This window comes from Equus przewalskii, chromosome 10 (genome assembly GCF_037783145.1).
Source record: "Equus przewalskii isolate Varuska chromosome 10, EquPr2, whole genome shotgun sequence".
In the NCBI taxonomy this organism is placed as follows: domain Eukaryota; kingdom Metazoa; phylum Chordata; class Mammalia; order Perissodactyla; family Equidae; genus Equus; species Equus przewalskii.
This window is the reverse complement of record NC_091840.1, coordinates 25,093,626-25,108,327: the sequence shown is the minus strand read 5'-3', so window position 1 is coordinate 25,108,327 and position 14,702 is coordinate 25,093,626. Positions and strand designations below refer to the sequence as shown.

At 44.9% G+C, this 14,702-nt stretch overlaps 1 protein-coding gene across 4 annotated transcripts in view; it reads right to left on the bottom strand.

Moving 5' to 3' along the window:
• Positions 1–389: 389 nt before the first annotated feature.
• B4GALNT2 (beta-1,4-N-acetyl-galactosaminyltransferase 2 (SID blood group)) overlaps positions 390–14,702 on the bottom strand; it is a 66,418-nt gene continuing 52,105 nt past the window's right edge. For 3 of the 4 annotated variants that reach the window (XM_070560612.1, XM_070560613.1, XM_070560611.1), the window contains 7 exons: positions 13,701–13,738; positions 11,932–12,112; positions 10,808–10,894; positions 4,621–4,808; positions 3,640–3,780; positions 2,187–2,406; positions 390–1,592 (listed from right to left, as the gene is read on the bottom strand). In XM_070560612.1, the coding sequence (XP_070416713.1) occupies positions 1,387–1,592; positions 2,187–2,406; positions 3,640–3,780; positions 4,621–4,808; positions 10,808–10,894; positions 11,932–12,112; positions 13,701–13,738 (1,061 nt within the window). In that variant the 3' untranslated portion in view covers positions 390–1,386. The remainder of the gene's footprint in view (positions 1,593–2,186; positions 2,407–3,639; positions 3,781–4,620; positions 4,809–10,807; positions 10,895–11,931; positions 12,113–13,700; positions 13,739–14,702) is intronic. The other variant, XM_008520372.2, reaches the window with a different exon arrangement.

Below are 14,702 nucleotides of genomic sequence, written 5' to 3'. Positions count from 1 at the left end.
TCTTCAGGGGCTCTTCCTGCCTGGGTCTAAGGGCAGTACTGGATGGGACAATCCAACATCATCTTCCTGCATAGCTATGTTATAGTACACAAAAGGCACGTCCTATTGAACGAAATGATTGTGCATGTTATTTAAAGCTGTAAAAGCTTTTGTGATAGAATCTTTATGACATACACAATGGAATGAGATATGTGTTCAATTATGGTTTGGGAGAACAGAAGATGATTGCCGATCTGTATCCATATCTGAGAAATGCTGAATTAAACAAAATTAAACTAATTCCCTTACTGCAGGACTTCTCAGAGCCTTTAATATGTGAATGTGAATTGCAATTTTCCAAGAGGGAGATACAGCATGCAGTACTTTTCAAAATTACTTGACTACCAAAATGTTTTTCATGAAGTTTTATTAAAATCTCACACACACGTTTTCAGAGATCCTGAACTACCCCAGGCCATCTTTGGTAAGAAAGAGTGGAAACCACAAAGGCTAGCGCAGTAACTGTAGAATCTACTGCCTTCCAAGATGACAGAGACGACCTTCCTCGACAACCTGTGATGGCTCCCCTCTGTAGAGGACATGGGTCTTGCGTGGTCAGTCACTGGTCTCAAGTCTCTGGAATTCAATGGCGTATCATGGCACCGTAGCACAGGGTCTCCAAGTCCAACCCCTGGCCCTCTGGAATGCGTCTTTGTGGTAGCAAGTCTGATGCCAGAGAAATCTTTTTCTGGCAGACAGTGGACTACCCCAGTGCTCTCCTTCCTCCCTCCCTCCGCTGCCTGAATCCCATCCATCTTCCAGGCTCTAGATGAGACTATTCCACAGAACCTTCCTCCGCTGCCTTCTCCCCCCTCTGATCCTCTGACTCTGGCTGCCCAGTTCTGCTCATGGACTGAGCTGAACCAGGCTGCAACCTTCTCAAGGCAAGGACCCTGGGTTAGTCACATTATTTGAGTCCACAAAGTATGAGCAAATAAAAATTTATGGAAGACAGTGATGCCAGAGATGATGCTTCTGACTGTGACATCATTTCCACTAAAGCCCCTCAAGGACCCAACAGCCACTCCTTTGACTGAGAATACCAACACATCATACGCCCTTTTGTGTGAAATCAAATGAGATGATGTGAATACTGTATTTGCAAATGCTTCATAAATGGGAAGCCATCATACAGATAATGACACAGTCTCCATTGCCCCAATCAGTGATTGGTCTATTTTTAATAACCCTGAGCCTTAGATTGGTACTTTCAGAAACTAAACCCATTTGCCCTACCCACTAGATGGTTCATTGCAACGTTCCTCTTATCAGGAGTCCATTTTTTGATAGCCCAACTACCAGTTCCACAACCTGTCAGTGCAGTGCTTTCCCCATGCCTGGGCACCTTTACGTAGAGCACTGGAGATGGTTCTTGAAGTAGTGGAGAGCCAGCTTGAACTGGACCTGGGCTTTGGTGTTGGCCCGGTATGTGCTGTACATCTTCTCCAGGGAGGCCAGCTCCTGGTCCGCCGCTGGAGCACGTGACTGGTGACCCACTATTACCTGTGGGCATGACCCCACGAGCAGGCTCCCAAGCCCATCAATAAAGAACTCTGCCAAGAGAAGGAAAGCACAAGAGGGAAATGTGAGCTGCAGCCAGAGACCCAGGGTCACATCCCAGGACTGAGAGGAGAGTTCGGGGAAGGCGACACTGTTTATACCCCTGGGGAGGTTAAGTGCCATGCAAAGCCGCTTGCCCAGGCTGATGAGTTGGAAGGACATAAATAAGCTCATTTCTCAGACAGAGATATGGGCAGAGAGACACAGGTTAGCCTTCCAGCTGGACAGATCTGTGGACTCCAGGACTGAGGGTATAGGAGGAGAAAGAGAGAGGACAGTTAACCAGTTGCAGTTAAATAGGAAAAGATTTCTGGAAAATGAGAATAGGAAGCAGGGTGGGAAAAGAGGGAGAGGACAGAGCTGTGGGGAAAGGTTGGGGAAGGGTGTCTCAGATAGGCAGCTACAGCCTATAGAGAGACAGGAAGTCAAAGAGAGGGTGGAAGGAGGCAAGAGAGACCATGAGCCCTAGTCTGGGGTGAGAGGGGAAGGAAACCCCCTGTGGCCTGGTGAGCAACCACCATCAGGGGTGCATGGCCTTTGGAAAGAACAATCTTCTGACTCTAGTTGACAACACACCCGCTCCCCACCTGCATGAGCCACTCGTTGTAAGCGGGGGTCAAAGCCAACTCTTTGGAGTCGCTCTGTGTGGGCCAGAAAGAAGTTGACAACGCCACTGGTCACCACGCAGCTGGGGAAGCCATCCACGGGTCCGAAAAATCCTGACCTCCGGTGAAGACAGTCCCCATTCTCGCCCTGCTCCAGCAACAACTTAAACTGGAACACGTTTCCAAGCACACTGCCACCTACCTAGCCAGTGGGCAGAGAAATCCATGTTAGAGAACACAAATTCAATAGCCATGTTGCCTCTGCCAGGAAGCCTTACTGGACTGAACCTCAGTTATAACCAGAATCACACCCTTTCTCTGTCTACTCTTCAGACTATCCCTCAGTTCCTCTTTTTTGCTGTTGCAGTCACAGCCTTCGGCATACTACTGCTGGCTCCTTCGGATCTTTTCATTTCTGCTTACCCCAGAAAATCTCCTTGGCGGGAGCAGCAAGCACTTACACTAAGTCTAAATGGCAGACGACTTCTCTGTTCTGCTTACCCTACTTTTTCCAGAAGAAGGCAACTCACTCTCTTCCGTTAGGAGCGGAATGTGAGTGCAGACAAGAAGCAGCCTGCGTGTGCAGTGGTGTGTGTGTGGTGTCTCCACTGCCAGCTTCTTGCAGCAAGCAGTTTGTCTCAAGCTGTCTTCCTCCCATTCTCCACTCCTGGCCCACTTCTCTGAGCTGCCTGTCCACGCACTCATGGAAAATACGCGCATTTGTATGTTTGAGCCCGAGCGAAACAGGAGGGGCAAGTCCATCTCTGCCTGAACCGTCATAATCCTCTCGGTGGCACAGTAAAATCTCCTTGTCCCCCATCATTGGTTGTTTCTTTCTTCCTTTTAGTAGATGAACCCTCTAAGTTTTAAGTGGGCTAAATTAAGACATAGCTAACTGTCCAACTAAAGACTAAATTTCTCCACTTGCCTTATTAGCTATCACCTTTTTCTTCTCTTTTCTATATGTGAATTGACTTTTGATGTTTCTCTTCTTTTCTTTCCTTGTTTTCTTTTTAACGTCATTAGGGCCATGTGTGCTTTTAAGATTTTGTGCCATTTACATTTTTTTAATGGTGTGGGACAGAAGCAGAGCACTGCTCTCTTTCATCTCACACCAATCGGGGGAAGAAGTTAGAGGTGAGGCATAAACATACCATTTTCAAGATAGAACAACGGTGAATTTGGAGGGGCGTGTAATTTGCTTGAAGAAAAGTAAGTACGGAGGCAGAAGCAGAAATGCACATCTGATCCTGTGTGATGCTCACGACGCCAGTGCTACTCTGTCTTATTCATCTCCTCCCTCAGCCCCTCTCCCTCCGCTGCCCTTCTTCTCTTCTTCCCTCACGTACATTCCTCTCTTCTCTGCCCCTCCCCTTCCCTCTCTTGGCTGTCTCTGCAGATTGCATCCTGGGTAAATCTGGCAACACCCCCTTACCACGTCCAGTTCAGTTTTCTCCAGGACATCCACCAGCACCTCAATCTTGGTCTTGCTGTTGAAGAGAAAGTCATCGTCCACCCAGAGAACATATTTGGTGGTGACCTGAGATATGGCCAGGTTCCTACCAGCAAACCAACCCTGTAGGTGGATGAGGTTAGATCAGCGGTTGGCTACATATTAGGATGATCATCTGGGGAGCTTTCTAAATTCCCAATGCCAGGCTGCACCTCAGACAACTGAAGTCCAAATCTGTGGGGGTGAGTCCGATATACGGCTGAGGTTGAGAACCAGTGGGTTAAAGGGAGTCCACATCTCAAGAGATACCGGAAAAAGCACAGTGACTCTCAGGATCAAAGATTGAGACAAAGTAAGGCTAGCAAGCCCTTCCTTGGCCCCATGGCAAATATGGATCAACAGTCCATATCGTCCATGGACCAAAAAGTCCAAAAGTCCTTTTTCCCGACAGACTCTCTGTGGCTCCACTTGCATTTCCCCTTATGTTGCCTGGAAGGTGTTGGAGGGTGGGACCCCCCGGTATGTATAATATCCATTTCCTTCTGTGCGCACTTGAAGGAAGGTATACAGGGGGAGAGAGAGACAGAGATAGAGAGGAGAGATGCTCCAGAGATGCTCCAGCTGGGGTGCCATCCTAGGGATGAGAGGTTTCTCTGGGGTTGGATCTGCCTGTCAGGAATCCTTAGGATGTCAGACACTTCAAGTCACTTAGAAGGAGCTCCATTTCCACATCAAGTGTGAGGAAAGGCAGATTAACCACCCCGTTAATGCAGAAAAGAGAGAGTAATTGGATTTTTCTGTGAACTGGGAGTCAGTAAGGAGACTCAGAGGAGAGTCCTACCCCTCCCACTCCAGGACTCTGCTTCCAGGGAGGCCCCTGGGGCAGCCCCATCCAGGGTAGAAGCTAACTCTGGGGCTCTCTTGTCCCGGGACTCCCTGTCTCCCCATCTGGGAGGGACATACCTTCCCAAAGGGCATGGTGTAATACTCCACGTGGTTGTCATTAATTTTCAGGGGCTCTTTGCTGTCGTCAGCCACGATCACCGTCAAGTCTGGGTAATACTCACGAATGCTCTGGAGCAGGGTCATGAGCTTATGCGGACGGAGGAAAGTTTTGGTGGCGATGGTCACCAGGTCTCTGAGCTTCCTCTCTGGGCAAGAAAGGGTAGATGTCAGAGCACTGTCTTCCCGGAAGCCTCACTGTCTTATATTGTTCTGGTGGTTTCTTTACGCTAAGACCTCTCAGTGTTTGTGGGCCTCATGCCTCTTGTGTACAGTCGGTGTTTAATAAGAGTTTGTTATTTGGATTAGAAAATAAACGTATTTAAAACATACCCAATGGGTTAAAATTTTATGTTTTCTATTCTTGAGTTTCTTCTTCTGGCTCCATGATGCCATTTTCTACTGTCTATTTGAATGCTTCATCCTAGGCTTGCTTCTCAGCACTTTGCTTGCATCCTGTCTCCATGTTAATACCAGGAGTTGAGATGCACAGAGCTTTGCCCATCAAGGGGTTCAATATGGAGGGTCTCTGGGCCCAGGAAGAGGAGAAGAGACTTAAAGGACTTTAGACCTGTCCCTGTCACCAGCTGTACTCACAGAGAGAAACCTACTTGGTCTTTATCTTCAAGAAGACATGAGTGGAAGGGGGTCTACCTGGAGATTGGAGGGCCCAGACCAGAATGTCCATCTTAAGTTGTGTGATATATACAAAAGGTTGGAGAAGGGACAGATCTTCTGTGGGAAAAGCCCCCTGATGAAGCAACAGGAGCTGCTGGTGTGTGTTTGGGGTTGAGCCACCGAATGTGGAGGCACCCAGCTGGCTGAGCATGTGAGCTATCTGGGTCGGGGGGGGGGGTCAGTTGGAGTTAAGGCACCCCAAAAGCCACAACCCTGCCTATTGTTTGTTGGTGAGTGCTGCATAACCCCCTGCAGAGTGACTTTCTCAGAATGTCAGAAATCAGAAGTCATTCCAAAACCCCCTTTTTCATACATGTTGCACATTGACCCGGCTCCTCCTGGGTCTGAGGGAGTCAGGGAAAAGATATCAGTGGAAAGAGTCAAGAAAATCGTGTTCAAGAGCATGTCAACTGAATCCCTCCTCCTTGTCTTTCTTAGGCCACGTGACAAGTTTGGTTCTTTTGTTACAGCAAAGAGAGAACCAGGGGTGTGAATTACCACAGGATATGGTCAAGGTAGGCCATTCCTGGCCAAGCTGGTGGTGTAGCTTTCTGCTTTGAGATTTCTTTTTCTTTTCCCAAACACACAGCAATGAAAAGAAAAATGCAAAAATATAGCCATGCTCTAACACAGACAAAGTTTCTTCCAAGGAACAGAAATAAAAAGCTGTGAGCAGAGCAGAAGCTGAGGCTGCTGCATTCTGGGGTCACAGCAGCAGGGCCCAGGAGGCTGATTCCGAGGGGAAACAGAATAAAAGTGTCTCATGGGAGCATGGGTGGAGAGGCAGGATTTTTCCTGGAAGCCATGGATTGGAGCTAGGTTACGCTCCTTCCATCCCTCACCAATACCATCTGCTGGGCAGGGAACCCCAACACAGCTGTCAGCCCTGCACACACCTCTGGGTGCAAACAGAGATGACACCTCCTCACAGCCAGGGCCTGTGCCAAGCCACCCTCAGGCTCAGCAATTGGCTCTTCAATAACGCCAGCATCACCATGGGACAGGAACCCCAAGACTCCAGTAGAAAAGGATGGACTAGGAATCTGGGAATAATGGGAATAGAAGCAAATGTGGGATGCTGTGAGATGAGAGGGAGAAGGGAGGGAGAGACGGAGAGAGGAGGAAATGAAACAAATAAGCAGGCAAAGGCTCCTCCTCAAGATGAGCTCACCACCCCAAATTCCAGAACACTCCAAGGAAACTAGCATGAAGAGTGACAGCCAACACATCTACCAGGTGCAGAGGAACCTGCTCCAGACAGACTGAAAAGAATAGAGAGATCTGAAAAGGATCTAAAACGAGAATGTTTAAAATCTTTAAAGTCATAAATAACAGAATCACACATGTGAAAAAGGAAATATGAAACAAAAACAGGCATAAATGAAATAAGAATATTTGCATATGAAAACAACCAAAAATTACTGAAGATAAATGTTAAGAACCAAAAGGGGGATATGACTTCAGATATATTAAAATATTTTTAAAAGCATAAGAGAATGCTATGAACAACTTTATGACAAAAAAATGACAATTTTATATCAAGCATACTTTTATAGACACATTTAAAAAGTTGACTCAATGTACGTATAGATCAATAAGCATTAAAGACATGGAATTGATATTTTAAAATTTGTCCCCCTTCTCTCACTCCTCATTCACATTCGCACCCCTAACCCCTCAGCCCGTCCCCCCCAACTTAGACATGGAAAAGACACAGTGACCAGATAAGTTTCAAGGGACATATAACTCCTCTTTTATGACAATTTATTTCAGAAAATAGAAAAAAAGGGAAAACTACCCAACTCATTTTATGAGACTTGTACAATATTGATAACAAAACAAGGCAAGGACCTTAGAGGAAAAGATAGTCTGAGTTTTGAATATAGAGGCAAGAATCCTAAATAAAATAGCAGAAAATTTAATTCAGCATTTAATCAAATAATGCATTGCAATCAAGATGGGTTTGTTCCAGAAATGCAAGGCTATTTCAACAGGAGAAAATCAATCAGTGTAAATCACTACACAAACCCAATTAAAAGAGAAAAATTATTTCAATAGATGCAGACAAATTACCTGATAAAATTCAAAACTCATTCATAATAAAAACTCTTAGCAATGAAATAGAAAGCAGAAATAGAAAAATTCTTAGCAATCAAAATAGGAAAGAAGGAAACATTCTTACTCTGATCCCTCTACCACACTACTACCCAGCAAACACTAATGGTGGAACATTAGAATCTTCTTCAAGTTGGGAACAAGCAAAACTGCTTGCTACCGCTACGACTATTCAACACGGTGCTGGAGATTTCAGCCAAATGCAGTTAGACAAGAAAAAGAAACAAATTATGAGAATTGGAAGAGAAGAGACAAAAATCATCATTATTTGTCTAAGAAAGAAACTCTATGTTAAAAAAAATAATCACTAAAATGAGTGCAACAAGGATGCTGTTTATAAGTTCGATGTTCAAAAATCACTAATGTCCTACATACTAGCAACAGCCAGTTAAAATGTAGAAGATCCAATTCATAATAACAATAAAAAATATAAGGTACCTAAAACTAAATCCAAAAAATACGTGCAATTCCTTTACAAATAAAACTACAAAATAAAGTATCGCAGAACCTGTGAAGAGACTATAACATGGGGACTACAATATGGAGAGACAGACCAGATTCATAGTTGGGAATATTCAACTTTATAAAGTTGTCGATTCACCTCTAATTAATCTATAAAATCTACGAAATTCTAATCCAAATCTCAAGGCATTTTAGCGGATCTCGATGAGCTGATCCTCAAACTCTAATGGAAAAGGAAAAGACCAAGAAGAGCTAAGAAAATTTTGCAACGAAGCGCAGTCATTCTGAAGTATAGCATTTACTTCCACCGATATAAAACCTACTATAAAGCGTATTGGAACATTACGGAATTAGCCCAAGGACAAAGAGATCAATGCAACCTCAAGAAGCCCATATTCAGACCCCTGAATAGATTGGGTGTGTGACAGATGTGGCAATCCAAGCCAGGGAGGAGGAGGATGGACCATTCAAGATAAGGTGTTGGGACAATATGCTACTCAGATACAAAAACTTAGACCCCCACCATCTGCCGCACATAAAAATAACTTCTAGGTGAATTAAATAGCTAAATCTGAAAAGCAACACATGCAACTTTGGGAAAAAAAAATACAGAATATCTTACAGCTTCAACGTGGGGAAGAATTTCTTGAACAAGGCAGAAAAAGCGAAAGCTAGAAAGAAGACGATGAGTCAATTTTACTATATTAAAGGATAAAACTTTCATATAACAAAAGACCTCAAAACAAAATCAAAAGACAAGCCATGGACTGACAAGAGGTCAGAATCTAGAACTTCATACCATACAGTGTGACAACTTTCATGAAAAGTTCAAAAATGCATAAAACCACACTGTATGCTGTGTGTGTGTGTGTGTGTGTGTGTGTGTGTGTGTGTGTAGGAATAGGAATCTATATGTTACATGTACAAAAACAGGAAAAGAAAGATCATAGTTGCTGGAAGAAGAGAGGGGGATAAGACTGTGGAGATTTCCATTGTGTCTGTAACACTTTATCTTTAAAACAAATCTGAAGTTTAAAAAAAAAGGTTTTTTGGTTAATTTCTTGCACTTTTATTTTTGAGATAGTTATGATGTTAAACAAAAATTTTAAATCCTTCTCCATAGATATTTAAAGCTGTTGCTTTTAAATAATAATTAATTTGTATTTTGACTAGAATCTATTTGAATAGATCATATTTTGAGTATATAGGTAATACATTCAAAAAAGGCCAAGTGGCAGATGTTAGCTCCGGACTAATCTTCCTCAAGCAAAAAAAAAAACAAAAACCGAAGATTGGCAACAGATGTTAGCTCAGGTTAAATCTTCCCCCAGGAGGTAAGCAATATTACCAACTTGTTTATTTTTCCATAATCAAGCAATTACGTACACACATTCTTTTTTCCCTCTCTCTCTTTTTACAGAAATGGTAGCTTACTATTCACTTTCTTCTGTACCTTGCTTACATCTTGGAAAGCATTTTTATCAGTATAAAAAAACTTTCCTCCTTCCTCCTCCTGAATGCCACTGCATGGAATTTCATTATATGGATGGACCACATTTGATCTAACCAGTGCATCCCACTTTTAAGGTTTTGTCATTGCAAACAATGCAGCAACAAATAACCTCGAACAAACATCATTTCACACAGATGCATCTGTAGGATACTTTCTGGAAGTGGAATTGCTGGCCCAAAGGGTATACACACTTAAAATGTGGATGGATATTAGCAAGGTTGTGCCAATTTTACGTTGCCACCAGCGGTTTCTAAGAACGCCCGGATTCCCAGTCCTCGCCCAATACTTTTTGATATGAATGTAGTTTTCATTTGCACTTTTCTTAGTGTGAGATTGAGCATCTATCCCTGAGCTGACATGCGCAGCCAATCCTCCTCTTTTTGCTGAGGAAGACTGGCCCTGAGCTAACACTGTGCCAATCTTCCTCTACTTTATGTGTGGGACGCCTACCACAGCATAGGTCCACATCCCGGATCCAAACCAGTGAACCCCAGGCCCCCTAAGCGGAACGCGAAAACTTAACCGCTCCACCACCGGACCAGCCCCTGAGAATGTATTTTAATGGTTAAGCATTGTTGAACTTAACTTTTTGTGAATTGTGCATTTTTCCATTGGCTTATTAGGTGTTTTTTCCTACTGATTCATAGGTGCTCTCAAGTAAAATTAGACCTTTCGCTTGAATGTGTATGGGAGATATTTTTCCCGGATTTGTCCTTTGTCATTTGCTTATGGTGGGTTTCTGCCATCAAAATATTTTTAAATTTTATGTGTTTTCTGTTTTCAGTCTTTTCTTTATGGCCTCTGGGTTTTGTGCCATATTTAGAAAGGTCTTATACTCTAAGGTTAGTTTTTAAACTTCATGGGCTTTTTCTATTACTTAAAAAAAATTAGATATCTGATCTATTTGGAATTTATCTTGACATGAACTATGAAATATTCACCTTTTTATCCTCCACATAACTACACAGTTATCCCACAAGATTTCTTGAATAATCCATCTTTTCTCTCTTTAATGTGCAAAGCTACCTTTATCACATGGTAGAATTCCAACACGTCTATTTCCAGATTTCCAATTTGTATCCATTGGTATATCTACTCACGCTCCAGTACCACTCTGTTTTTATTATTATTACTTATGAAAATGTTATAATCATTAGGTTTTTTTCAAAATAAGTATAACCATATAATAAATATAAATAAGAGATATTAAGAGAGTGTGTCCTAGAATTCTTTTCCTTCAAACAAAGCTTGTTGTCAGGAATCACACGAAAGCTGTTGTTTTCCTCACTTCTCCTCTCCCATCTCAGAAGGGATCTCTTCTGAACTTCACCAACAGCTCTACGGGATCCCAGCATGGAGCCCCAGGAACGAGGGCCTTACCTGGTCCAGGGTCGTATAACTTGGGTATGACAGGATAGCGGATGGTCACCGGAAACTTGGCCACTGAGGACTTGGACTCCAGACTCACTGGAGGGAGAAATAAGGTCAGAGTGGGCAGCACCACGCCTGGGTCACTCTCCACGCTGCCCCAGGGAAGCCGATGTGATGGGGGAGTGAAGATTTGGTAGAGAATGTCCTGTCTGGGATGAGGTTGAGGACCCCCTAGAGTGTACGGCATTCTGGTTCCTGACTTGCTGTGTGCCCCTGGGGGGACCTGCTGAACACCTCTTTCCCCGTAAGAATGTGTGGGGTGGGGTGGGCTTGGAATCAGAGGGTCTGGATTAACTTTGACTTTGCCACTTATTATCTGAATTGCCTTAGGTAAATCACTTAATCTTCTTCTCCAGCTACAAAACCAGGCTAATAATACCTGCCCTATTGTACCTCTCAGGGTCATTTTGTGAAAGGAAATTCTGGAAAATCTGAACGCGAAGAGAACTCTCTCTTTAGTTGGTGGTCATGGGTAACCTGTCCCATATTTCATTTTTTCTGTTGGTGTCCTGGGAATGCATCCTGTGTAGCCAATCGAAAGAGGAAAGGGTGACTTTTAATTTCATCCAGGAAGAAACTGGAGCTTCCTCCAGGGTGGCAGGAATTGTTCTCCCTGGAATTCCTGGGGTGGGGTAGGGATTAGGAGGGGAGGAGGCAGACAGAGCCACTGCCCTTGGGACTGGGAGTTCCTCCACATCCCTGTCCCTGTTAGCGCCCAGGATTAGATGCTGATGCACAGGCTGGCTCCCTCCTCTAACACAGCTGAAGTCTTCAGCTTTGAGAGCTGCAGAGCATGGGAAACAGAATTGGATGGTTTCTAGGAATGCAGCCTGAATGATCTGTCCTCACAGAGAGATGAGCAGGCATTTTGCCTCTTCTTTCCTTTCAGTCACTCTATGGAGTCAATGGCAACATGGGGATAGTATAGAGTACAGTAATTGGGAAGTCAGGTGTAGAGGGTCAGAAACAAGAGCAAGGGAGGAATCCTAAATGCAGGCAGGCTTCCTGGAGGAGGAAGAATTTGAGAGAGCCCAGTGGTGTTTTCTGGCTCCCATCCAGGGACGGGCTCTCACCCACATCCACTCTGTGGTTCTGGTACACGGTGCTGGTGTATGTCACGTGCTGGAGGATGAAATTCAAAAGCTCCCGGGAACTGGTCGAAATGTTCAGCTGCTTTTGACCTCTGCCCTGCACCACACTGTCTGGGACATCGGCGAGGGTGTTCAGTGTCCCCAGAGAAGCTGTCAGGGTGACCTAGGGTGGGTGAGGCAGAATGACACTAAATGCCAGGATAGGGACTCACCCAGGATGGCCAGCAGGGGGCAGAGCACATAAGGGTGAGAGATTAAAAGTGTCGGGGTGCCCCTGAAAGCTAGGGTCTGGCTCCAAGCAAGTTGCTGCTCTTGCCCCCGGCAAGGACAAGCAAGCCCTGGGGCCTGGTGCGTTCAAGGGCCAAATTTTGAAACATTCTGGTCTCGGCTTGCAGGATACCATTCCTCTAGATTTCTTCCCACTCCCGCTGGCGGCGCCTTTCGACTTCCGTTAGCCAACTTGTTCTCCTCTATCTGACCTCCAAATGGCGTTCTCCAAGGTTCGGTTCGGCATCCTTTCCCCTTCTTACTCTACACCTCGCTGGAGGAAGCGGCATTAAGAACCATTCATATGCCGTAGGTTTAAAAATGTTTGTACCCAGCTCATCTCTTTCTGAGATCCAGCCTCTGCTAGGAAGTTTCACAGGCAACCCAAGCTGATCTCTTCAAAATGAAACTATTGATTTTTCTCCTTAAACCTGTTTCTACCCTCTCCCGGGCTCTCCCTGCCTCAAGAATGGCACCTTCCTCCACTCAACTCTTCACGTCCCCAAATGCAACTCGTGCTTGCTCTGCTCTTTCCCTCACACGGACAGCCAATCTATTAGTGACTCCTGTCAGTTCCCTTCAAAACGTAGCTGGAATTGGCCCACTTCTCTCCATCCCCATCGCTCCTCCCTAGTGCTACTCTCTTCTCTTGTCTTCCTGTCTTCTGTAACAGCCAGTTATCTTTGTGAAAAGTAAACTGGACTATGTCACCCCTGCTGAATACGCTTTTGTCAGTCAACAGATATTTTCTGAGATGCAAATGACAGGCACTGGGAAGAGAGTAGTGAATGGACAGAATTCCTGCCTCCGAGAAGCTTCTATTAGTGGGAGGAGAGGTGATAAGTGTATCAGGATGCACATGAGATATTCAGGTACAAGTGCTATGAAGAGAGTAGCGAGGAGTGACGGGGCAGGGATCTTCACTCAGGGGAGGGGGCAGAGAGGCCTCTGGAGGATTGAGGAGCTTTGCAGGCTTGTTCATTCCCACTTCTGTCTAGCATGCAGAGGGGGGAGAACAGAAACTTCATTTCCCTGACTCCTTTTTAATTAGGATTCTGGATGTGATTTGCATCCCCCCCGATCAGATATACTTGCATAAGACCTTGCTTTGGAGCTTTGTTAAGCGGGGAAAGCAAGGCAGGGCACAGAGCATCCATCTTGCTGACGCCAAATCTGACACAGGCAACACACCCCAGGGCCCGTGGCTGTGGCGGCAGCTTCCTCCTGCAGCACGGGCAGCAGCACCCTTGGTGGCCCAGTTCTTTGGAAGTCGTCCCTGGCACTCCAGCCACTCCCATAACTGGAAAAATCAGGCCTTCTCTAGGCACCCTTCTCCTCCCCCCACCTTGGCCCCATGTCTGATATTTAATCTGGATGGGGGCTCTGTCAAAATCCGACACCAGTCACCATTGGGGGAAGGGGCATGGACAGGGAGCCATGGAGAGGAGGCCAGGTGCCAAAGGGGCTGGGAAGGGGACTCTTGCCTCGTAGGTGGGGGCTTCGGGTCCTTCAAACTGGAGACCTAGAGGACACACAAAAAAAGGACAAAAAGCATCATCTGAGAGGATGCAAGAGCTCTCTGATGCTCCCACTTTCCTGGCTGATTCCTTCACATCCTTCCAGAGTCCCTTCAAGTGTCACCTCCTCTCCAGGGTGTTTGCTGACCACTGCCCTCTCCCTAGGGTTTTGTTAGATGGTGTCCCGTGGTCCTTCTCAAATTCCAGTGGTTCTAAGGCCTCTGATACCCACCCTCAGCTTTGGGTGGGTATTGTGAATTAATCCAGTCCCTTCCACATATCTCCATTACGAAGGGAAGGAAGCAATGGATAAATAATGAATCATCCGTATACAAAGTTCCTAGAATAGTCACAGAGACAGGAAGTAGAATGGTGGTTGCCAGGGGCAGAGGGCAGAGGGCAGAGGGGAGTTAATGTTAAATGGGTACAGAGTTTCAGTTGGGAAGATGAAAAAGTTTTAGAGATGGACAGCGGTGACGGCTGCAGAACAATGTGAATGTACTTAATGCCACAGAACTGTACACTTAAAAAATGGCTAAAATTGGTAAATTGTTTGTTATGTATATTTTACCATAATAAAAAAATGAATCATCCAAAAATGGCAAATCATTTTTAAAATGACTATTCAAAACCACTCTCAATTCATCCCAAATGCATTTACTTTAGAATATATCTGTTCTTGCAATATGACTAATTGAAATTCTAATTCAAACATACCCTCCCCATGTGGCCTTAGAGAACTTATTAAACTCATCTGTGAAATTGGCAAAATAATATTCACCTCACAGGGATGTGATGCTGAACTAGAGAAGTGTGTAAAAATCCCTCGAGGAGGGGAGTTTTAACTGACATAAACATTCTTTTCAATATGGACTCATGCTTTGCCTGCTCCCATTTGTTAGAGGACACCAAAAAGCCAATCGTGTCCTTCTTGAGGCACATAGAATTCTGTCCTGTTCTGTGTGATCT